General features: G+C 31.5%; 3 protein-coding genes across 6 annotated transcripts; 2 read left to right on the forward strand and 1 right to left on the reverse strand.

Moving 5' to 3' along the window:
- LOC140047599 (uncharacterized) lies at positions 1 to 25,874 on the forward strand. The gene is made up of 7 exons (XM_072092635.1): positions 1 to 18; positions 2,009 to 2,094; positions 2,489 to 2,582; positions 8,562 to 8,666; positions 17,561 to 17,680; positions 19,993 to 20,079; positions 25,863 to 25,874. The coding sequence occupies exons 2-7, from the start codon at positions 2,087 to 2,089 to the stop codon at positions 25,872 to 25,874; spliced, it is 426 nt and encodes a 141-aa protein (XP_071948736.1). The 5' UTR covers positions 1 to 18; positions 2,009 to 2,086.
- Positions 9,764 to 11,568, forward strand: LOC140046598 (uncharacterized). Its single transcript, XM_072091292.1, has 4 exons — positions 9,764 to 9,829; positions 10,330 to 10,491; positions 10,705 to 10,947; positions 11,308 to 11,568. Exons 1-4 carry the CDS (start codon positions 9,764 to 9,766, stop codon positions 11,566 to 11,568), a joined length of 732 nt encoding a protein of 243 aa, XP_071947393.1.
- LOC140048045 (uncharacterized) lies at positions 11,694 to 16,385 on the reverse strand. Of its 4 annotated transcripts, none has more exons than XM_072093054.1 (12): positions 16,210 to 16,381; positions 15,629 to 15,891; positions 15,307 to 15,402; positions 14,916 to 14,969; positions 14,647 to 14,727; positions 13,748 to 14,030; positions 13,530 to 13,646; positions 13,205 to 13,281; positions 12,925 to 13,029; positions 12,554 to 12,768; positions 12,234 to 12,398; positions 11,694 to 12,040 (listed from the first exon to the last, which is right to left on the reverse strand). In XM_072093054.1, exons 10-12 carry the CDS (start codon positions 12,718 to 12,720, stop codon positions 11,794 to 11,796), a joined length of 579 nt encoding a protein of 192 aa, XP_071949155.1. In that variant the 5' UTR covers positions 12,721 to 12,768; positions 12,925 to 13,029; positions 13,205 to 13,281; positions 13,530 to 13,646; positions 13,748 to 14,030; positions 14,647 to 14,727; positions 14,916 to 14,969; positions 15,307 to 15,402; positions 15,629 to 15,891; positions 16,210 to 16,381; the 3' UTR covers positions 11,694 to 11,793. The 4 variants fall into 4 exon arrangements, with proteins under 4 accessions (XP_071949155.1, XP_071949154.1, XP_071949158.1 ...); XM_072093053.1 differs by having other exon boundaries at positions 13,465 to 13,646; XM_072093057.1 differs by lacking the exons at positions 11,694 to 12,040; positions 12,234 to 12,398 and having other exon boundaries at positions 12,585 to 12,768; positions 13,465 to 13,646; positions 16,210 to 16,385.
- Positions 25,875 to 26,087: the final 213 nt, after the last annotated feature.

Consider the following 26,087-nt stretch of genomic DNA (forward strand, 5'->3'; position numbering starts at 1 on the left):
TGGATGATTGTTTCCAGGGTAGGGTACCAACAATTCTGTTGTTCAGATTCAGTTGTAGTGTGAGTTTTTATATTATTTATTTAATATTTCATTTGACTTACAGAATTGTGCTTTGTTTTATGACAATTACAGGAATAGCAATACTTTGTTTGGAAATGTTGGTTTATGGCAACCAGTTGCATCCATTGAAGTGTTTCTCAACTATTTTATTTTTACAGCAAAAATTGCAATACAATAAAATTACAGATTTTAATTCGAAATTCAGAGGCTTAAAAGGTAATCTTGGTGAACACTACAAGGGTGATCACTATCTTTTGCTCAAATTCTGCCTATGTTATCACTTACCTTTCAGACTTCTCATTTAATAGCACATAAATTGTTCAATAAACTTGTGTTAAAATGTTAATATGAAGGTACTAATGTCTGTTGTTGGAGAGTACAAAGGTCACAGAAGTTGCTGCTGAATATCTTGTAGTACTAAGTATATTTTGAACGAAACATGTCTGACATGAATATAAAAAAAGGTGTATTAGCCTGATAGTACAGTGATACGCCCGTATTCTTAAACCAGACTTTAGTCGTAGTTTGAACTTTGACTTCAAAAAGTGTTAGTTCGAGCTACAGGCTCTAGACCCCTTGATTTCTATGCTACAATTTACCCGATAAATATAGGCATATTTTGAACTTTAAAGGTCACTTCTTTTTAAAATTGAAAAAATGGATTGACACAGTTATTGCGCATCACGCAGTATTTTATTTATGCATTATGAAAAATGAACAAAGTGGCTACCCTAAATCTGATTAAAATTGCCTCAAATGACGCTAGAACGCGTTGCTTCCAGGGGCTTCGCCATCTGGACCCCCACCGGGGGCCCTTGGCGGCCCCTCCCTGACACCCAGCCTAGAGAGAGATTAACCAAATTATTAACCAAATAACTGATACGTTTTTCTGATACTCACAATTGCCTAGAGGGATGTTTTTGCTGTTTTTTTAGGGTGTAAAGTATAGCGGCCAAACTGAATGGCAGCCATTTGTTGTGTATTAATTAAAGAAAAGTCATAATTGCCGTTTGGGAAAATGAATCCACAAAACAATGTTTCCAGTTATTATGAAAAAATAATAATCTTCATGTAGTAACACCAGCATACAGGGTCATCTTCATTCACTAACACCAGCATACAGGTCATCTTCATTCAGTAACACCAGCATACAGATCATCTTCATTCAGTAACACCAGCATACAGGTCATCTTCATTCAGTAACACCAGCATACAAGTCATCTTCATGCAGTAACACCAGCATACAGGTCGTCTTCATTCAGTAACGCCAGCATACAGGTCATCTTCATGTAGTAACGCCAGCATACAGGTCATCTTCATGCAGTAACACCAGCATACAGGTCATCTTCATTCAGTAACGCCAGCATACAGGTCATCTTCATCCAGTAACACCAGCATACAGGTCATTTTAATGCAGTAACACCAGCATACAGGCCATCTTCATGCAGTAACACCAGCATACAGGTCATCTTCATCCAGTAACACCAGCATACAGGTCATCTTCATCCAGTAACACCAGCATACAGGTCATCTTCATTCAGTAACACCAGCATACAGGAGTCATCTGCATGCAGTAACACCAGCATACATCTCATCTTCATTCAGTAACACCAGCATTTATACAGGTCATCTTCATTCAGTAATATGCAGGCATACAGGTCATCTTCATTCAGTAACGCCAGCATACAGGTCATCTTCATTCAGTATCACCATACAGGTCATCTTCATGCAGACGTAACACCAGCATACAGGTCATCTTTCATTCAGTAACACCAGCATACATGTCATCTTCATTCAGTAACGCCAGCATACAGGTCATCTTCATTCAGTAACACCAGCATACAGGAGTCATCTTCATGCAGTAACACCAGCCTACAGGTCATCGTTCATTCATTTAATGCAAAGGTTTCTGTCTGATGGAATTATGTTTTACATTTCATATTTTCAGAAGAGAATGTGAGGCTTACTTTTACACTAGAAGCTATCGGCATTAATAATTGTTAAATGAAGACACTGTATTTTTGCAATGGAAAGGTACGTTTTTAACAATTATTTCAAACAAAAATAACCAGCTCCAATATGTGTTGATATTATTGAAATATGTAACTATTAAAAACAAATTAAAATGTTTGAATAGTTATATTGACATAAATATATATATATAACATACTTTATGATCAGAATTTATAGTTCAAACAAAAAGAAAACACTTTGATTTTAAGATATTCTTTTGAGAAAAATACTTAAAACTTTCTTAAAAGATTATAAAATCCAAATTTATTTCTTTCTTTCTTTAAAAATTTTGAAATCATAAATATTACAATTAAAGGGCTCATTCTCATTAAATATAATAATAATAATATTTCCATCAATCATCATTCTCATTAAATACACGGGTATAAATGGATTATTTCTTACATTTTGACAGGAAACATTTGGTAGAAGCTTTGTTAAGGAATGATTTGAAAACAATTAAACAAATCTGTAAGACGCAACCAGGTCTTCTGAAATCTATCAATGAGGTATAAAAACAGATATATTTTTATAATATTATCAAAGAAGAAATTCTTTTCATTAAAGTTTAAAATTATAGAGGATGTAATTTTATTTAATAGTTTAAAGCTTTTTTAGGGTCTGTTTCTGCTGAAAAAATGAAAATAATCGATTTTTTCCAGTCACCGCAAACCACAAAAATAATCGCGTTGCAATTGAAAATTGCTATGACTTTAATCGGTTATTCAGGTAATCGGTTTTTAAAATCACGTCATCATTCTCCCACAGCGCAGTTCAAGTTATGAAAGGCCAATGAGAGTTGGTTTGTTTACATCCTATCGCTGCCTAAAACTCTCACATGTAGGATTAAAAATTACTCTTACGTAAAGCTATATTGTTTGTAAAATAAACATCTAGGCCTACTACCGTACCACATACAACAGAATAATGATGTTATATTAATAAGGACACGTCGGCAAAAAAAGTTCGTTTCGCCGTTCGTTGGTTCTACCTTCGGCCTGCTAGGCATATGCATTTCTACCGAAACAAGTCAACAGACAACAGGCCTAAAAAATGACATGTAAAACATCGTTAGCCTGGACTGGTGGTGGTATGTAACGGGTGTACTTGTAACACAGAATCCTGGGGTCATCCTGGAGTTTCTCGGTATAATTCTTCCCCACAAAATAATAAAAATCAAAATGTTTAACATTTGATTGTTATTCGGTCGCGATCGTGGTTTTGCTGATCGTCGTCGATATCGCGCAAATAAACAGCATGCTTTGTGACGTGAATAAGTTTGTCATACTCTAGAGGTCAAAGTGAGGTCAATTATCGCTATTTGTGTTGCAGCTCAAAACTGCTCCGCAATAATCGGTTAAAACAAGAAATAATCGATTAAAACACGCAATGGATTGAGTGTTTTTAATCGGTTATTTTTAATCGGTTATTTTATTTTGCGCTGTTTCTGCTGCCCAAAAATAATCGATTAAAAAAATAAACGGTTAATAATCGATTATTTCTGCTCAGCAGAAACAGGCCCTTACTTAATGAATTACAATTCTTTTGCATTATCACACTGATGATGGAAGCTTACCTCTATGTACTGATTATCCATATTAGGCTAAAAATAATCTATATATAAATTTACGTAAGGGCAAAATTCGATAAATCTCTGTTTATTTCTAGAATTTTTACTCGATGGTATATAAAGTTGGTTCATACTTTCGGTACTCATTTTAACCATCTGATGTAACCCTGTTTACTAATTAAATTGAGTTAGGTAATTAGTTATTGACGATTAAAACAAATTTAGGTTCAACGATTTGCCCCAAATAGGGGTGTTTTCCAATCGTGGTATACACTGTCTAATGGATGTCCATCTTGAAAAATACCCGCCACAAAAATGCGAGGAGGCTTCGCATTTTCCTATCTCCTCCTCCGATAATTGTTTTTAATAGCTGAAAACTGGTTGAACAGCTAGAGTACAGCATCATAATGTTGAAGACAGGCCGATTTTCTTAAAAAATACTATTTTGATATATTTAATATACGATTATACAAATGTATTGATTTGCGATGAATGGAACATCCCAATCTCACAGTCTGCCAGAGTTTGGTTTAACATAAGTAGGTAAAATTATGAGCCCTTGGTTTAACACATACAGTAGGTAAATATATGGGCCCTTTGAGAATAAACTTGCAATACTTTGACAATACTGTAATTGGTCCTCATTTGAATCGAACATTTCTTACTGTGAATGTCCGTACTGTTAGATGTAATATAAAAATATATACAAATAAACGTTATTACTGAGATTGTGGTGAGGCTCTACTGTTAGATATATAAACACATTATTATATATAAATAAACTTTATACTGACAGTTCCTTCTCAACGTTTGTATTAATTAATAATTACCAATAATATAAACGTCGTAGTGGTGTATCGTGACATGTACTTTAATATTTCAATCGATTATGACAGTGACAGTTTCAACAAAGTATTAAATCGCAAATGTTTTACTGTATTTAGAGGTATATTATTTATAGGCCTATAAAACATGAACAACATATTTCGTTACTGAGTGGATAAAGAATATATTTAAAAATTGTTCCTCTTTGTACTTATCCGCTTTCCCATCCCTCAACCCTAATGTTACATACAAAACACAAATTGGGTTTCTTTAAATGAGTCCAAATCAAAAATTTGGACTCATTTTGTGATAAGTTTCTCCTTCGGAAGTAATTCCCAGGGTGCTAATTTTAGTTGACTACATAAATCGTGTCTATTTATTCGTTTCTGTAAACGACAATGTATTGTAGTCCTGCGGTACGTACATTTGAAATGCCAGTTTTGTTACGCTGAAATTACTGTGTATTCGAGAACCATCTGTGAGCACGACCTAGATGGTACGCGAGCGAAGCGAGCGTACCATCTAGTAATATAAATACACACTGATGATGGAGGTTTAACCTGTATGTACTGATTAACAACATTAGGCTAAAAATAATAATATAAATACACACTGATGATGGAGGTTTAACCTGCATGTACTGATTATCCATATTAGGCTAAAAATAATAATATAAATACACACTGATGATGGAGGTATAACCTGCATGTACTGATTAACCACATTAGGCTAAAAATAATAATATAAATACACACTGATGATGGAGGTTTAACCTGCATGTACTGATTATCCATATTAGGCTAAAAATAATAATATAAATACACACTGATGATGGAGGTATAACCTGCATGTACTGATTAACCACATTAGGCTAAAAATAATAATATAAATACACACTGATGATGGAGGTATAACCTGCATGCATTGATTAACAACATTAGGCTAAAAATAATAATATAAATACTGTACACACTGATGATGGAGGTATAACCTGCATGTACTGATTAACCACATTAGGCTAAAAATAATAATATAAATACACACTGATGATGGGGGTATAACCTGCATGTACTGATTAACCACATTAGGCTAAAAATAATAATATAAATACACACTGATGATGGAGGTTTAACCTGCATGTACTGATTATCCATATTAGGCTAAAAATAATAATATAAATACACACTGATGATGGAGGTATAACCTGCATGTACTGATTAACCACATTAGGCTAAAAATAATAATATAAATACACACTGATGATGGAGGTATAACCTGCATGCACTGATTAACAACATTAGGCTAAAAATAATAATATAAATACACACTGATGATGGAGGTATAACCTGCATGTACTGATTAACCACATTAGGCTAAAAATAATAATATAAATACACACTGATGATGGGGGTATAACCTGCATGTACTGATTAACCACATTAGGCTAAAAATAATAATATAAATACACACTGATGATAGAGGTATAACCTGCATGCACTGATTAACCACATTAGGCTAAAAATAATAATATAAATACACACTGATGATGGAGGTATAACCTGCATGTACTGATTAACCACATTAGGCTAAAAATAATAATATAAATACACACTGATGATGGGGTATAACCTGCATGTACTGATTAACCACATTAGGCTAAAAATAATAATATAAATACACACTGATGATGGAGGTATAACCTGCATGCACTGATTAACAACATTAGGCTAAAAATAATAATATAAATACTGTACACACTGATGATGGAGGTATAACCTGCATGTACTGATTAACCACATTAGGCTAAAAATAATAATATAAATACACACTGATGATGGGGGTATAACCTGCATGTACTGATTAACCACATTAGGCTAAAAATAATAATATAAATACACACTGATGATGGAGGTTTAACCTGCATGTACTGATTATCCATATTAGGCTAAAAATAATAATATAAATACACACTGATGATGGAGGTATAACCTGCATGTACTGATTAACCACATTAGGCTAAAAATAATAATATAAATACACACTGATGATGGAGGTATAACCTGCATGCACTGATTAACAACATTAGGCTAAAAATAATAATATAAATACACACTGATGATGGAGGTATAACCTGCATGTACTGATTAACCACATTAGGCTAAAAATAATAATATAAATACACACTGATGATGGGGGTATAACCTGCATGTACTGATTAACCACATTAGGCTAAAAATAATAATATAAATACACACTGATGATAGAGGTATAACCTGCATGCACTGATTAACCACATTAGGCTAAAAATAATAATATAAATACACACTGATGATGGAGGTATAACCTGCATGTACTGATTAACCACATTAGGCTAAAAATAATAATATAAATACACACTGATGATGGGGTATAACCTGCATGTACTGATTAACCACATTAGGCTAAAAATAATAATATAAATACACACTGATGATGGAGGTAATTATAACCTGCATGCACGGATTAACCACATTAGGCTAGAAAAAATAATATAAATACACACTGATGATGGGGGTATAACCTGCATGTACTGATTAACCACATTAGGCTAAAAATAATAATATAAATAAATCAAAGCTTAGCAGAATCTAAATGAAGCATAAAAGACATGATTTTGTGAAAAATGTTACAATTAGAGAAAAAGTAAAGACTTGATTACAACAAACCAAATAAAAAACTAAATAGTTAATATCATTTATGAACTGATTTAAAGTGTACAGTTACCTGTCAAATATTACATATATCTTTAATTTTCTCAATGAAAAATCTTCATAATGGTAACCTACAATAATAATAATAATATCCTGGATTTATATAGCGCCTAATGTTGTGAAACCTCTAAGCGCTGAACATTATTACCCCAGTCATTTTCCTGATCAAACACCTATGGAAACATACTCCCATAATGCAGCTAGTAATAAGCGCAAAGTTGTGTCTTGATCTAACCGGGTTCCCAATTATACACCTGGGTGGAGAGAGGCAAACGTAAGTAAAGTATCTTGCCTAAGGATACAAGCAATGCGGCGGGAGTTGGATTCGAAACTCGATCTCACGATCAGCAGTCCAACGTCCTTACAATGTTGTTAACATTTTTATGACCTTAAAACAAATATAAATTGCTCATTATTACTGTATGTACTTTAAGATAACGATTGACAATGGTCTAATTAATTGTAAATACGAAATAAAATGGGACATGCTACAGTGACTATTAATAAAATAACAAATTAAAAAATGTTAAAAATAGAATCTGATTTCAATAAAAAAGGATTATTAATTGTTAATAACCTGCTCCCGCCCTTTACTTACTTTACAATAAAAAACAAACATTTTGCACAAAAGGAAGAGAAATGTAAATAATGTTCAGTTTAGTAAAAATGTTTGAGCAATGCAATTTCAAAAAGAAATTTAATATGAAATTATTCTTTTCAAACAGTGCCATATCTTATCTTATGACTTTTTGGAAAAAATAATTCAATTAAATCAATTTTAAGGCTTCATGATATGATATGATTTTCATCGAGTCATGATATGATATGATCTTCATCGAGGCAAATGATAAATTTGTTTTGATCGTCAATATAGTACACTGGTTTTCATTAGGTGTTAAAAATTAGTACTGAAAGTATTTACCATCGTTCTCTACCATTGGGTAAAAATTCTAAAAGTTGAACTTAATTTACAGAAATGTCCCATTACGTAAATTTATTTATAAATTCATTAAACTGCTTATTGGCCTCATATTTTTAATATCTGAACATTTGTTTGTACAATTTTATGAAATATTTATTTTATAACATTCAAATTTTGTGATTGACATTGTACAGTAATTAGATTTTGATGATTACTTACATTAAGTAATAGGCTAACAATCACTAGATCTGATCCATGGTAATATATTATATTTTGTTTTCATTTATCAATAATGATAATTAGGATTTTATCACATTATTTAGCAGTAATTGTTGTTGTTTGTATTAACAAAAAAAAAAACAATTTTACATAATGTCTGTTGTCAGTATTTATAAACTTCATGATTACGATTCCTTTCCAGAATGGGAACACGCCATTACATGAGTGTCTGTGGCTTGGAGACCCTACCTTAGAAATAGTGACGTGTCTCATTCAGCATGGGGCGCCAGTAGCATTGCAAAATAAGGTAAATGTATAGGGATTTGCTTGTGTAATAGGCTAACATTATATAGATCTACTGAAGTAAACCATTTAATGAGAGAAAAAAGTAAGCACATTAACAAAAATCAAATTTGATTAAAACAAACCAAATAAAAAAATAACTAAATAGTTATATATGATTTATGATAACTGATTTAAAGTGTACAGTTACCTATCATATAACATAAATCTTTAATTCTCTTAATGAACAAAAAAATCAATTTTTTTTATATATTCAGTTATTAATTAACAATTATTGACAATGGTCTAATTAATTGTAAATATGAAATAAAATGCGACAACTACTAAACAACTAAAAATGTTTATGTTAAAAAAATTAATAGAATCTGATTTTAATAAAAAATAATTATTAATTAATAACCTACTCCCTCCCTTACCTTACAAAAAATGCTTCTTTCAGTCTATCCAGCTAATTATAAACATGGCCTTAAACTACATCTGGAGATCCTTTTCCAACCTAGGATATTTTTGTGCAAACATTTTGCCACAAAAGGAAGAGAAATGTAAATAATATTTAGCCTTTAGTTAGTGGTTTCCAAAATTTAAAATGTTTGAGCAATGCAATTTAAAAAAGAAAGCTAATATGAAATTATTCTTTTCAAACTGAATGCTTTAAAGTTGTATTGTCCCCCAAAACTTGAAAAATAAAGATGAAAAAAATCAAATTTTGAATAGACCATTTTATAGTTATACTAAAGTTACTCACTTTCGCCCAAAAAAATCCGGGGAAAAAAATGATTTTGCTTACCAAAAAACCGATTTAAAATCATCATTTTTTTCGAACTCGGAGCGCTGATATTTCAAAATACTGTCGTTTAATCATCAACTAATGAATATGCACGATATGCTAATGACCACATACTTTTTGAGCGACGGCCGCCGGTAATCGAAAAAAAGTTTAGTGTCGCGATTATCGGAAAACTTGTGCGCTTAGAGTGTGAAAGATTGTTTTTGCATCCGATTGTCGAAAAGATAAAAAGCCTGAAAATCTAAATGGATTTATCGGTAGGTAGAATTGTTTACATTAGTTATACGCACTTTAGATACTACTCCTATGCCTAGATGAATAGTAAAGATGACCCCAATGGATCAAGAACAACACCTCTTCAGAAGTCAACAGAATGGCTGGTCCGTCCCGTCCCGGGAGGAGAGCAATGACGATAGGCTCTCATCTCAATTAGGCCTATCTACTCTTTCTACTAGGTAGAGGCCTACCAATAAGGAGGAAAATAATATACAGTATTTTGATATCAAACCATAATCAATAGAAATTGACTGTGATTAAACCAAAAGTAATCATGTCACACTGTATCCGTTTTTTTTATTCTCCATTCTGTTTCGCCCATCCATAATATCCTACTAGGCTACTCTAGAGTAGGCCCTAGTCCTAGGTTTATATGTCTATGCTAGAGTCCTGATAACTAGGAAACCTGCCTATGCTAAATAAGTACTAGACACTAGGCCTAAATGAAAGGTATACTTTGCTAGGATTAACTGTACAAATATTATGTTTGCAGCATATATAATTTTATAAATACAGTAATATTATTTTAATACATACTGTAACTTGTGTTGTTGCCTAGTGCATATATTTATTTTTTGTGTGTTGTACCTAATATAATTTGTAGTTATTTTCAAGTACATCATCTGAACCGTCAAATCCAGAAGTAGGTTTAAGACAAAGGCAACGAGGAAGGGGAAGAGGACGAGGTAAAGGAAGAGGAAGGAGAGGGAGAGGAAAGAAAGATGGAACCCATATTGCTCTACAACAGAGAGAAGAAAACATTTCTGTAAGAATTTTTTATTTTGTGGATATATGTCTAGAATGGAGATTTAAGAACGTGACAACATGGCATGAAAGTTTATGATTATATTATGTATCATGGAAAACCAAAACATAGGAAAGTTATTGGATACCAGCATCCCAAATAAAAAGCTTTAAAAATGAAAAAATTGGTTTTGTAAATTACTATATTTATATGCAGCCTGTATTTAATTTGCAGTCAAAAATAGATGCACTTAACGAGAATGAAGTCCGGAATCTTTTAAAAGAGGCAGCAAAAAAAAATCTTGGCTTGATTCTAAGTATTTTGGATAGGCAACAGCTGCCTGAAAGAGGGCATCACCCAGATGCTGATGGAGCTGCACCAGACTGGTGTGTGTGCCACGCCTGCCGTGAGATGCCGACACAGGTAGAGCGAATGTGTTGTGGGTATAATCCCGATAATTGCACATCCCTACTTCCAGTAAGTACAATATTTTAAATTTTTTTAAAGAAAAATTGCTTTACATTGATATTAATTTTTATTCAAGTATTTATTTGATTTAATATTTGGTATTTTGATATGAAACCATAATCAATAGAAATTGACTGTGATCAAACCAAAAGTAATTATGTCACACATTGCTTTACATAACATTGATATTAATTATTCAAGTATTTATTTGATTTGATATTTCTAGTTTTAGCAACTACATAAAAAAAAAAAAAATATGACCAACCCCCTTATTTTAACAATTAATCCCCCATTTGTATCACTTTGCAACATATTTAATACACATAAATATAGTAAAGACATTTTTAACATTTAACAACATTTTTTTAGGACTTTGAACTGCTTGTTCTGAATGAGGCAGTGTTAGACATTGCGCGGGCATACCGGCAAGATGTTTTAGTCGCCCCATTAGACAACAACTGGAGCAGAGGCCATAGGCATACTGCCTACAGACAGTATATTTTGTGGCAGCATGGCAGACTTGGCATAGGAATTCGCAGGACTATTCCAAGTTGCTGCGTTTGGAAAATACGAGACCGCTATCCTGATGAATTCGGCCAATACGTTGGGTTCCAACCAGCTCGTATATAAAATCATTGTACATTATTTATAAATAAAACAAAAATATTTTGCACTTAAAGTTCATATATGATGTAATGGGAAAAAAAAATATTACAGGAAATATTTTGAAATTGTAATACGAGTACATAATAAAAAATGAGGTAATTAATATATCTATTATACTACTGTATAATATATTATACTACTGTATAATATATTATACTACTGTATATCAATCATGAATTTCTGGATTATTTAAAATCGTGATAATTTGTCATCAACTAATTGCTGTGTTGGTGGTGGCTGAACTTGAGCAATTGTTGGGCAAATTCTTCTAGGATCATTTACATCTAAATCCAATGCTGCCTTCAAACTGGTATCGTCCATTAATCGCAGCTCAACAACCATTTCAAACAAGGTTTGGATGTACCCATACGTTTTCTCTTCTTTGACAGGTACCACTGTCCACCTTTTGCTTTTTTTGTTGAATAAACGTTGATACCTATAAAGAAAAGCAGAATATTGTGGGCCAAGTGAATTACAATTTCACATTGTTTAATTATCACTGTATATAACAATGTATCCTTTATTGTGAGAATGTTAAATTGATCATGTTTATATGGAATTTAGAAAGCAGATCACATCCACAAATTGCTGGCAGTTGAAACAAATATTAAATTAACTAGAAAGTATACCGTGTGGTCCCATCATTATTCTTTTTTATGGGTCTCTGGTGGTTTGATGTATAATCCAATGCTGCTATTAGATTTCTTGCCTTGTAAACTGGTGGGCTATAGGAAAAACGCTTAGCAGCATACATCAGAATGCACTGGTGGAAATTTTCCAATTCAGCTGTTCCTCTAAATATAAACAATACATTGCTAATTATTACTAAATGCATAATTTATAGAACAATTTAACATTTATTGTTTACTGTAAAAAGAATAAAAAATCATATTTCAACACAGTAGGTTCTCAATACAGTTTTTTTCTACATCCTACACAAAGTACTCACCGGAAATTGAGCCAGTATGGAATCTTGTTGAGGAACCTTTTGCTCAAAACAATGTTCCTCAATGCATTATGTGCTGGATCGCTTTTTGCTAACCAGCCTTTATCTCTATCTGTTTCTAATGGGCCATGGCTGCAACAGGCCGTTCCACTATCACTGTACGACAACATCCATTCATGTTCGTTGACGACATGGTGGATAATTCCACACCAAATACCCTTTTATTGTATAAACCACAAAGAGAAAATTATAATAAAAAAATTATAATCACTGACACAGGAATTGCCAAGATTATTAACATATGATACATCCTGGTACAGTTAAATGCATTTCTGTTATTCATCATACATTAACCATAGGCATACTGTACTTACAATGAATTCATCATATGTGTTTGCAACCTCACATGTATGCCAGAAATGGTTCACGATGTCCTGGCTCCAACTTAGTAATGCTTTGCACTCTTTTTTCTGTCCTGCCTAGTAACATATATTCAGAAAATAAAGTTAAGAACATGAGTTTACAGCAAGAATCTTATGACTACATATTTTCTATGTACTTATTTGTATTATTTGAACTTAAGATTGCCCCTGGCATTAATCTGTCCAGCTGGAAATAATATAAAAAAATAATAAATACAGTATTCAAACTTACTGCAACCAACTTTTTTGCCAGATTTTTTGCAGCATGCTAGATATCATGAGAATGTTTTATCTCTGGATAATCTTTTTCTGATAAAAAAAAATACACAATAGCACATTTTATATAATGGATACAATTCATGCAATTTTAAATACTGTGAATTATCAAGTATAATCGAAATTTAATGTCATAAATTTTACAGAAAAGAAATACATAATCATTATTGCACCAATTTGCATATGTGCATCTGTAACACATTCAATCACCCTAACATTTTGTTCCTCAAGAAATTTTAGGCTGTCTTGAAATCCGACCTTTTCCATTGCTGTACTCTTACCACCGGTTTCACGCTTGTCCAGGGTTATAATTGACAGAATGCTTTTGTCTGCATTGTTCATCATGGTGTAGGTACAGAATTGTGCGGAATGGCCTGGGCTGTCCATTCTGCCGTCTCCTAAATATAAAGATTTAGTAAATTTATTACATTTCACGGTTTACAAATTAAACCATTTAACCCTCGATATATCAGAATTTAGTGTAAATTACAAAACCTACCAAGCAAAACAACCTCCTTTCCTTCATGACTTTTTAGAATCTCCTCCTGTGTTTTATCCCATAACTTGTTTATAGATGGAACCAGATAGCGTCTTTGTATTCTGTAAAATGTGTTACAATTTACTATGTGCAGTTTCATAAACTTGGCAAACAAAGCTATCTTTCCATAGTTGTTCCCAGAAGCCAATATAGCAGTTGATGTTAACAGGTCACCTCCATGAAGATGGTTCTTCAAAATTGGTTGGGAACACCACTTATTGTTTAGATGCCCATTAACACATATCTTTAAAATATAACAAGTATTAATTAGTAGATACAGTACTATAGTGTCTTTTATTAGAGATCACCACTAGAACAAGAAATTTAGCAGAAACTTTTTTTACTGTTCTTTGCTATTCAATCATGTACATGGTATGGCATAATATTGACATGTTTAATATTGTCAGAAGATTCTTTATCGGTTTCTTCTTCTTCCTCATCATCACTGTAAAATTCCTCCTCAAATTCCTCTTCAGAAAAAGTTGTTTCTTGTAGATCAAGAGCTGCTAATAAAGTACAATGAGACTTTATTCAAACTTAATTGCTTTACATGAAATTAAGATTACTTATTTTATCAAATTACAATTAATTAATACACAATTTTAGTTTACTACCAATGTAGACTAGAATTTAGTTTTAAGTTTTGACCACAGATTCTTTATGTAGAATAGTATGGTATATAAATTAACCATTTCCTTCGACTATAAAATAAAAATAAAAGCACACTATTGTCAAGTCACTGGCATTATGAACGGCAATAATTAATATGTAGTACAGCTTCAGTAATTGCATGTGAATAAAATTTAAACAGTAGTCTTAAAATATGCATTACACAATGACAATGTTACATGTAAACTTACCACAGGAAGATATTAAAAGGAGGGTCGTAGTCTGGATCATCATCATCATCTGATTCACTTATGTCAATTTCAATAGTCATACTAGAAAAACAAGCATAACACAGTTTTAATTGCAATACAATTGTCTACCTAATTTGATATTGGTTGATGGATATTAAATGATTTGATTTCTATGGAATTTGAATTCAATGTTTATGTACTGTACAATCACCATAAACTGTTCACCATCAGTACAACATGCATTCTTTGTTATTGCAAAATATATTTACTTTGACTTTCCAGCATTGCTTTCATATTCTGCCTTTCTTTCAGTATCACTTTCACTAAAAATAAAAAAATATCATTTAAACCATTGAATATTCACCCTTTTCAATTGTAAAATATTGTTTAAATAAATAAATTACATTGTATAGTGCATCATTACAGATTTACTGTACAATCACTTGTCAGTGAACTTACAGAAGGAGTTATTATTTACTAACAATTTACATTGAGTGCCTTTGAAGCCCACCATCACATACCATTCCAAGTATCACATCACATCTCCCAGGTCACAAGAAACATAGAAAATGTAATGATTCTTAACAAATATAATATACCAATGCCATCTGATAATGTTACTGTTATTTCAGCAATTCAGTAAATTAAACATTGACTTACAATTCATTAGAAGATGAAAGTGCTGGTGCTGGTGAACTGGCTGAACCATGACTAGTAGTAGTGCTTAATTGATCTATTCCAGATATACCTGAAAGGCTGAAAGCAAACCAACAATGTGTTGTAAACTGATTGAATTGTTGATTACCAATTCACAAGTAACAATTTATTACAATTGTTGTAATCATGGTTATTTTTGTATTATAGTATAATTAACACAGGCCTAATGGCCAACTTAATTAAAAATCATATTTAGTTAGAACACATCATATTTTGCATTATTTATTTGATGTTACTTTTAAAATTGAAAATCATAGAATCTTACTGAATTTCAGTCATGGAATCTGAACTATGATGTTGTGTCACCAATTTTGTTTCCACTGCCATCATTGGAGTGGATGTCATTGCTGTTGCAAACTGGGGAGATACTTGTTTTTTTCACTTGTTGCAAACTCCTACTAGGCCTAGCACCACTAGGCATAGTCCTAGCAGTACTAGTACTAGTAGTACTACTACAAGGCCTACTAGTTGTAGAAGTCATTTCATTTAGAAGGCATTGTCATCGTTGACTGCTTTGTTTTCTCATACCTATAATAGTATTAATAATTTATGTATAGACAGGCCTAGTAGTAGAATTTAGAATAAACATGCATGATGGCTAATAAATATAATGTGAAGGCTCCATGACTAGCTATAACGAGTAGGCCTAGGCCTACTAGTTAGGCCTATATAAAATAGGCCTAGCCTAGAGGCCTACCTATCTTATTTATATGCTAAATAATTTAATTTTTTTTAGAAGGGCTAGGCCCCTAGCCTACTTTACTAGAGTAGTATGCCTAGCCTAGGAGGAGGTAGGACGGACGGCCCTGCTGGGCCCACCACCACCCAGACAGTCAGAATACTCACATATCGAGTAAAAATGTTGCAACTTCAGTCTCGCTCTCAAGATTGTTTGAATCCTGAACTGCTGTCCATCTTACAAAAACTTCCGGACTTAGCAGTATTCTGCGATTATTGATATTGGTATTTATTCTACTTTTCCGTCTCTTTTTTTCTGAATTTGTGCTTCTGACCCTTCTGACTCGCCATCATAAGAATGTTTTCTGTCCCCGCGCGCGCGAGAGGTTGTTGTTCCTCCGGCAGCCGGCAGCAGTGCGATTTTGATCAAGTTTTTCCCCTGAGCAAATCCAGGGGCAAAGGTTAAAATCAATCGGAAGTCGGTTGGCTGCCAGCCAACCGACTTCCGGTTGACTATTTTTTACTTTAAATTACGATTTTCTGAGGTAAATAATTTTTTTTTTGATCCAATTTTTTTTCAAAGTGAATAACTTTTATGTATCATTAAAATGGCCTTTAAAAAAAAAAAAATTTTTGTTCAGGGGGACAATACATCTTTAAGAACAGTTCCGTCTCTTATCTTATGACTTTTCGGGGAAAAATGACATTATTAAAGTTGTTATATAAAATTTGATACTAGTAAGTGTCAATAGATGGTTCTTAAATACATGACCTTTGGTAAATATCTGAAAATTGCACTGTACACAAGGCAAATAAATACAGATATGATGGAATTTATGTTGTCAAATATAATTTTCATCCTGAGAATTACCTGAATTTTGTTTATTGCATGGCATTGTTCACCAAATTCCTGTCTTGGTACAATTGATGATGGGATGGTTTAAGGCTTCATGATATGATATGATCTTCATCGAGTCATGATATGATATGATCTTCATCGAGGAAAATGGTTTAAACTAAATTTGTTATCGTTAATATCTAACTTAGCTTAATTATGATATTGGTTTCATTGGGTGTTAAAAATCAGTACTGAAAGTATGTACCAACTTTCTCTACCATTGAGTATAAATTCTAGAAGTTGGACTTAATTTACTAAATTTCCCATTACCTAAATATATATGTAAATTCATTTAACTGCTTATTGGCTTCATATTGTTAACATCTAAACATTTGTTTGTACAATTTTATGAAATATGTATTTTATTAATGTTCAAATTTTGTGATTGATATTGTACAGTAAGTAGATTTTAATGATTACTTACATTAAGTAATAGGCTAACAATCACTAGATCTGATCCATGGTAATATATTATATTTTGTTTTCATTTATCAATAATGATAATTAGAATTTTATCACATTATTTAGCAGTAATTGTTGTTGTTTGTATTTACAGAAAAAAACAATTTCACATAATGTCTGTTGTCAGTATTTATAAACTTCATTATGATTCCTTTCCAGTATGGTGACACTATATTACATTCATATCTGGGGAATCGTGGATATACAACAACTATACCTACCTTAGAAATAGTGACGTGTCTCATTCAGCATGGGTCACCAGTAGCATTGCAAAATAAGGTAATGTACAGGGATTTGCTAGTGTAATAAGCTAACATTATATAGATCTGCTGAAGTAAACCATTTAATGAGAGAAAAAAGAAAGCACATTAACAAAAATCAAATTTTTGAATTAGTAATTCGTTTGAACGGATTAATAATCTGTTCAAACGAATTAGTAATCCGTTCAAACGAATTGCAACATATACAACAAGTGCCATTTAAAGTATATGTTGTAATTCGTTTAAACGAATTACTAATTTGTTTAAACAGATTACTAATTCGTTCAAACGAATTACTAATTCGTTCAAACAGATTAGTAATCCGTTTAAACAAATTATTAATTTGTTTAAACAAATTATTAATTTGTTTAAACGGATTACTAATTCGTTTGAACGAATTAGTAATCCGTTTAAACAAATTATTAATTCGTTTAAACAAATTAGTAATCCGTTTAAACAAATTAGTAATTCGTTTGAACGAATTAGTAATTCGTTTGAACAAATTAGTAATCCGTTTAAACAAATTAGTAATTCGTTTGAACGGATTAGTAATCCGTTTAAACGAATTACAACATATACTTTAAATGGCACTTGTTGTATATGTTGCAATTCGTTTGAACGGATTACTAATTCGTTTGAACAGATTATTAATCCGTTCAAACGAATTACTAATTCGTTAGAACGGATTACGTTCGAAAAACATACACTTAAAATGGCATTAATGGGCTTTCGTAACAAACCAACTAAAAAAATAACTAAATAGTTATATATGATTTATGATAACTGATTTAAAGTGTACAGTTACCTATCATATAACATAAATCTTTAATTTTCTCAATGAAAAATCTTCATAGTAACCTACAATAATAATAATATCCTGGATTTATATAGCGCCTAATGTTGTTAAACCTCTAAGCGCTGAACATTTTCCTGATCAAACACCTATGGAAACATTCTCCCATAACGCAGCTAGTAATAAGCGCAAAGTTGTGTCTTGATCTAACCGGGTTCCCAATTATACACCTGGGTGGAGAGAGGCAAACGTAAAGTAAAGTATCTTGCCTAAGGATACAAGCAATGCGGCGAGAGTTGGATTCGAAACTCGATCTCACGATCAGCAGTCCAACGTCCTTACAATGTTGTTAACATTTTTATGACCTTAAAACAAATATAAATTGCTCATTATTACTGTATGTACTTTAAGATAACGATTGACAATGGTCTAATTAATTGTAAATATGAAATAAAATGGGACATGCTACATTTGACTATTAATAAACTAACAAATTAAAAAATGTTTATGTTAAAAATAGAATCTGATTTCAATAAAAAAGGATTATTAATTGTTAATAACCTGCTCCCGCCCTTTACTTACTTTACAATAAAATACTTCTGTAAGTCTTATCACATACAGTATGAATATGGCCTTAAAGAGATCCTTTTCCAAACAAACATTTTGCACAAAAGGAAGAGAAATGTAAATAATGTTTAGTTTAGTAAAAATGTTTGAGCAATGCGATTTCAAAAAGAAATTTAATATGAAATTATTCTTTTCAAACAGTGCCGTATCTTATCTTATGACTTTTTGGAAAAAATGATTCTATTAAAGTTGCCAGTTAAAATTTGATATACTGGTAATTAAGTGCCCACAGATGGTTCTCGAATACATAAACTTTGGTAAATAACTGAATATTGTCTAAGTCGGTCTGTACACAAAGCAAATAAATATAGATATGATGGAATTTATGTAGTCAAATATAATTGTCATCTTGAGAATTACCTTAATTTTGTTTATTGCATGGTATTGTTCACCAAATTCCTGTCTTGGTACATTTGATAATGGGATGGGATCGTCAATATAGTACACTGGTTTTCATTAGGTGTTAAAAATTAGTACTGAAAGTATTTACCAACTTTCTCTACCATTGGGTAAAAATTCTAAAAGTTGAACTTAATTTACAGAAATTTCCCATTACGTAAATTTATATATAAATTCATTAAACTGCTTATTGGCCTCATATTTTTAATATCTCAACATTTGTTTGTACAATTTTATGAAATATTTATTTTATAACGTTCAAATTTTGTGATTGCCATTGTACAGTAATTAGATTTTGATGATTACTTACATTAAGTAATAGGCTAACAATCACTAGATCTGATCCATGGTAATATATTATATTTTGTTTTCATTTATCAATAATGATAATTAGGATTTTATCACATTATTTAGCAGTAATTGTTGTTGTTTGTATTAACAAAAAAAAAACCAATTTCACATAATGTCTGTTGTCAGTATTTATAAACTTCATGATTACGATTCCTTTCCAGAATGGGAACACTCCATTACATGAGTGTCTGTGGCTTGGAGACCCTACCTTAGAAATAGTGACGTGTCTCATTCAGCATGAGGCGCCAGTAGCATTGCAAAATAAGGTAAATGTATAGGGATTTGCTAGTGTAATAAGCTAACATTCTATAGATCTACTGAAGTAAACCATTTAATGAGAGAAAAAAGTAAGCACATTAACAAAAATCAAATTTGATTAAAACAAACCAAATAAAAAATAACTAAATAGTTATATATGATTTATGATAACTGATTTAAAGTGTACAGTTACCTATCATATAACATAAATCTTTAATTTTCTTAATGAACAAAAAAATCAATTTTTTTTATATATTCAGTTATTAATTAACAATTATTGACAATGGTCTAATATGAAATAAAATGCGACAACTACTAAACAATTAAAAATGTTTATGTTAAAAAAATTAATAGAATCTGATTTTAATAAAAAATAATTATTAATTAAAAACCTGCTCCCTCCCTTACCTTACAAAAAATGCTTCTGTCAGTCTATCCAGCTAATTATGAAAATGGCCTTAAAGAAATCTTTTTCCAACCTAGGGTTCTCACAGATGCTTCTCGAATACATGAACTTTGGTAAATAACTGAAAATTGCACTGGACACCAGGCAAATAAATACAGATATGATGGAATTTATGTAGTCAAATATAATTGTCATCCTGAGAATTACCTTAATTTTGTTTATTGCATGGTATTGTTCACCAAATTCCTGTCTTGGTACATTTGATGATGGGATGTTATCAGGTTTCATGATATGATATGATTTTCATCGAGGCAAATGGTTTAAATTAAATTTGTTATCGTTAATATCTAACTTAGCTTAATTATGATATTGGTTTCATTGGGTGTTAAAATTCAGTACTGAAAGTATGTACCAACTTTCTCTACCATTGAGTATAAATTCTAGAAGTTGCACTTAATTTACTAAAATTTCCCATTACCTAAATATATATGTAAATTCATTTAACTGCTTATTGGCTTCATATTGTTAACATCTAAACATTTGTTTGTACAATTTTATGAAATATGTATTTTATTAATGTTCAAATTTTGTGATTGATATTGTACAGTAAGTAGATTTTAATGATTACTTACATTAAGTAATAGGCTAACAATCACTAGATCTGATCCATGGTAATATATTATATTTTGTTTTCATTTATCAATAATGATAATTAGAATTTTATCACATTATTTAGCAGTAATTGTTGTTGTTTGTATTTACAAAAAAAAACAATTTCACATAATGTCTGTTTGTCAGTATTTATAAGCTTCATGATTATCATTCCTTTCCAGGATGGTAACACTCTATTACATTCATATCTGAGGAGTGGATATCTGAGGCGTGTATATACAACAACTATACTGGTACCTACCTTAGAAATAGTGACGTATCTCATAATGTCTGTTGTCAGTATTTATAAACTTCATTATGATTCCTTTCCAGTCTGGTGACACTCTATTACATTCATATCTGAGGAGTGGAAATACACCTACCTTAGAAATAGTGACGTGTCTCATTCAGCATGGGACACCAGTAGCATTGCAAAATAAGGTAAATGTACAGGAATTTGCTAGTGTAATAAGCTAACATTATATAGATCTGCTGAAGTAAACCATTTAATGAGAGAAAAAAGTAAGCACATTAACAAAAATCAAATTTTATTAAAACAAACCAAATAAAAAAATAACTAAATAGTTATATATGATTTATGATAACTGATTTAAAGTGTACAGTTACCTATCATATAATATAAATCTTTAATTTTCTTAATGAACAATAAAATCTATTTTTTTTATATATTCAGTTATTAATTAACAATTATTGATAATGGTCTAATTAATTGTAAATATGAAATAAAATGGGACAACTACTAAACAAAAATTAATAGAATCTGATTTTAATAAAAAAAAATTATTAATTGATAATGATTATTAATTAATAATGTGCTCCTTCCCTTATCTTACAAAAAAAATTCTTCTGTCAGTCTATCTAGCTAATTATAAACATGGCCTTAAACTACATCTGGAGATCCTTTTCCAACCTAGGATCTTTTTGTGCAAACATTTTTTGATCTTCATCGAGGCAAATGATAAATTTGTTTTGATCGTCAATATTCATTCATTCATTCATTCATTCAGGCTTATTGCCTGACTTTATTTACTTTAGGCCTCTGGCCCCTAGTAATTAATAAAATAATAATTACATTGAAAAATAAAGCAATTTATGGTCACAAGATAAATGAATTAATTAACTTATAAGCATGATAAATATATTTAGATAGATTATCAATAATTATTGGATCCTGTGATGAAATTAAACGGCAGAATTTAAAAGTATTTGGATTTTCAAAAAATAAAGAAGGTATAAATTTTTTTCTGATTTCCTTGTAACGAGAGCAAACTGTAACAAAATGATATTCACCTTCAACTTCATTTATATCACATATTTTACATAACCTATTGTTGCGCTCTATTCTTTTCCATCTTCCCTTTTCTACCTCTAGTTGAAGTGTGCCCGGTCTTTTAGTTGACTTAAAGCTCGCTTATATCTAGTATCAAGGGTCTGTAGTAAGTATCCATCTACTCCGAAATTGTTTTTGAACATTTTATAATATCTTAATTTTGAAGAAATATTTATGCTTTCATGAAAGGATTGGCGTTCCATATCGGTTAGCCTTTCTTTTATTTGATTAATTATATGAAATTTATCAAGGACATTATTTTGTGAAAACCATATGTTTCCATGACCAATAGAGCATAACATATGTTTTACATCGCTTACCCAACAATTACTATTATTTTGCGCTTTATGAAGTTGAGATTTATAACATTTCTTCGCATATCTGTCCTCGTTCATATTTACTAGTCTTACCCAATAACGGATAACATTGAGTACACCTTCGATTGATAAAGAGAATCGTCTACATTCCCCTCTAATTGAAACATTTGTGGCTGATTTCCCGACCCCTAAAACATATCTACAGAAATTATTTTGAATATCATCAATTTTGTTGTTGTTTAGTTTTCCCCATATTTCACTACCATACAGTATAATTGGGTTTATTTTAACATCAAATAAGTTAGTTCCAAATATTCACTAGTAAATGTCCATATTTCTGATATACTATATTTTTGAGTGAGAAAAGTGCTTTATTAGCCTGTGTATTATTTTGTTCTCTGGCCTTTTCCCAAATTCCTGAACAATCGAAAGTGACTCCAAGATATTTAAGAGATTTTACTATTTCAATTTCTTTACCAAGTTAATTCCACTTTTCGTAGTTCTTAAGTTTTCCATTTAAAAAAAATACTATTTTACTTTTGTCAATGTTAACTACCAATCCCTACCTATTACAATAATATGCTAATTTATTTAAAAGATCTTGTAATGAGTACACTGTATCACTGATTAAAACTAGATCATCTGCATACAGTAGGTGATTAATATTTATGTTATCAATTTTTATTTTGTTTCGATTTTCAGCAGTATGATAACTCAGTTATATCATTAATTATTAAATAATAATGAAGATAAAGGTGACCCTTGTTGTATTCCTACTTCACATTTAAAGGATTCTCCAATTTGTTGCCAACCTTTACATGCCCTTTTAATTTACTATACATTGTTTTTATAACTTTGATTATTTTACCTTTTATACCAGATTTTCTTAGTTTACAAGGAAATCGTGTCTAATAGAATCGAAAGCGCGTTTTAAATCTATAAACGCCATGTACACAGTTCCTCGTTTTTTTGAGAAATATTTGTTAACAATTGTGTATAAAATAAATATGTTATCAATAGTACGACAATCTTTTCTAAACCATCCCTGTTCTTGATGTAATATTTCATTTTCTTCTGTCCATTTGCTTAATCTATTGCTTATAATGTATAACAAGCACGAATGTGCAATACTCGGGGTACAGCGAAAGAAGCTGTAATGACGTCATAAGACCGGATGTAACGTCACATACACATCAATAACCGCGCTACCAAATACGGCTATACGGTACCATCTTCGAGACGTGATATGGCTGCATCCGGTTTGAAATTAAAAAATCCAGCTCTATAGATTTGAGGACATGTCCCTGTAGTATATTCATGCTAAATCTGAGCTCAATACTACAACGAATAAGGGAGGAGTAGTACTTTATAAATCGCACTTTTTGCTCAATAGTGTCCAGATGGAAGAAGAAGAGGAAAAGATGAGAGAGTCCTAGACTCAGGTACCCCGGGTAATAAAACGAGATATACTCTATATCATATTACGTATACAGTATATTTCACCATAAAGTTAAAGAAAAATAGGTTTCGTCAGGGCTCGAACCGGGACCTTCTGCGTGTTAAGCAGACTTGACCACCACTACACTACGAAACCTCTTACACTAAAAATGTGGGTTACACAAAGTTTTTTTATCCATTTAAATTACAAATAAATATGGTAATAAGCATAAAGCAAAATAAACGTGTGTAAAAGTGATAATTACCGATTACACAAAGTAAGTATTTAAAAAAATAATAAAAATAAGATATAGTGTGTATAATTATCATATTGCGTATACAGTACTTTTCACCATATAAAGTTTAAAAAAAAAACCTTCGTCCGGGCTCGAACCAGGTACCTTCTGCGTGTTAAGCAAACGTGATAACCACTCGCCAAGAAGCCGCATATAACTACATAACGCTGTGGTGTGTGTCACACATTGTGGCTTCTTAATTGAAAAAATTAATTAACAAAAAAGCACGAATGTGCGATACTCGGGGTGCAGCAAATGAAGCTGTAATGACGTCATAAGACGGGATGTGACGTCACATACACATCAATAACCTACCAAATACGGCTATATGGTACCACTCGCCAAGAAGCCGCATATAACTACATAACGCTGTGGTGTGTGTCACACATTGTGGCTTCTTAATTGAAAAAATTAATTAACAAAAAAGCACGAATGTGCGATACTCGGGGTGCAGCAAATGAAGCTGTAATGACGTCATAAGACGGGATGTGACGTCACATACACATCAATAACCTACCAAATACGGCTATATGGTACCATATCCGAGACGTCATATGGCTGCATCCGATTTGAAATTTAAAAATCTGTCTCTATAGCTTTGAGGACATGTCCCTGTAGTATATTCATGCCAAATCCCAGCTCAATACTACAACGAATAAGGGAGGAGTAGTACTTTAAAAATCGCACTTTTTACTCAATAGTGTCCAGATGGAGGAAGAGGAGAAAATGAGTAAGTACTAGACTCGGGTACCCCGAGTAAAAACACCTTGCCTAAAGTGAATATTAAGGATACGCCACTTTAATTTGCTGGTTGATCTCTTTTACTCTTTTTAAATATAGGAATAATAATGCTTGTTGCCCATTGCTGGGAAAAATTTCCAGAGGTAAAAATACTATTAAAAATTTTCGTAATTGCGCTAATAGCAGCATTTGGCATACAAGTAAAAAATTCAATTGGGAATCCATCAATACCTGGAGCTTTACCCCTTTTCTGTGCTTTAATTGCATAAATTACTTCTTCCCGGCTGATTTCTTCATTGTAACAATCGTTATGTTCGCAATTGTTATCGTTATCGTCTTCTATATTGATTTCTTGTATATTATTTGTTTGATTTTGGAACATTGTTTTGAAGTAATCATGCCATTTTTTAAGTGTAATGTTTGTCACATTTTGTTGTCGTTTGGTTTTAAGGTTTTTCCAAAATATTGTACTGTTATGTTCCTTTATTAACCTGATTAATTTTTGTTGTGATGAATTTTTATGTTTATTTTTTTTAAATTTTATTAATTTTTTATAACTCCTTTTCTTTAACAGATATTCATTTAATAGGGTGTTAGTTTTGTATTTTCTATATTTATTAAGAATGCTACGAATAATAATTTTCTTTTTTATGCATTGACGATCAAACCATGTATTCTTGGGCAATTTTGTGCATTTTTGTTGTATTTGTGTTTGTTTTTTTGTATTTATGTACATTTATAGTACACTGGTTTTCATTAGGTGTTAAAAATCAGTACCGGAAGTATGTACAAACTTTCT

This window comes from Antedon mediterranea, chromosome 4, assembly GCF_964355755.1.
Source record: "Antedon mediterranea chromosome 4, ecAntMedi1.1, whole genome shotgun sequence".
NCBI classification, from domain to species: Eukaryota; Metazoa; Echinodermata; class Crinoidea; order Comatulida; family Antedonidae; genus Antedon; species Antedon mediterranea.

Excerpts from the sequence above, each read along its gene's own strand:
- LOC140048045 (XM_072093054.1), bottom strand. The coding sequence starts at position 12,720 with ATGTTGTCGTACAGTGATAGTGGAACGGCCTGTTGCAGCCATGGCCCA. Across the intron at positions 12,399-12,553 it reads CCATACTGGCTCAATTTCCG|AGGAACAGCTGAATTGGAAA; the intron begins GTGAGTACTTTG and ends GTTTATATTTAG. Across the intron at positions 12,041-12,233 it reads AATAATGATGGGACCACACG|GTATCAACGTTTATTCAACA; the intron begins GTATACTTTCTA and ends TTTTCTTTATAG.
- LOC140046598 (XM_072091292.1), top strand. The coding sequence starts at position 9,764 with ATGAATAGTAAAGATGACCCCAATGGATCAAGAACAACACCTCTTCAG. Across the intron at positions 9,830-10,329 it reads AGAAGTCAACAGAATGGCTG|TTATTTTCAAGTACATCATC; the intron begins GTCCGTCCCGTC and ends TATAATTTGTAG. Across the intron at positions 10,948-11,307 it reads ATTGCACATCCCTACTTCCA|GACTTTGAACTGCTTGTTCT; the intron begins GTAAGTACAATA and ends ACATTTTTTTAG.
- LOC140047599 (XM_072092635.1), top strand. Across the intron at positions 8,667-17,560 it reads CAGTAGCATTGCAAAATAAG|TATGGTGACACTATATTACA; the intron begins GTAAATGTATAG and ends ATTCCTTTCCAG. Across the intron at positions 17,681-19,992 it reads CAGTAGCATTGCAAAATAAG|AATGGGAACACTCCATTACA; the intron begins GTAATGTACAGG and ends ATTCCTTTCCAG.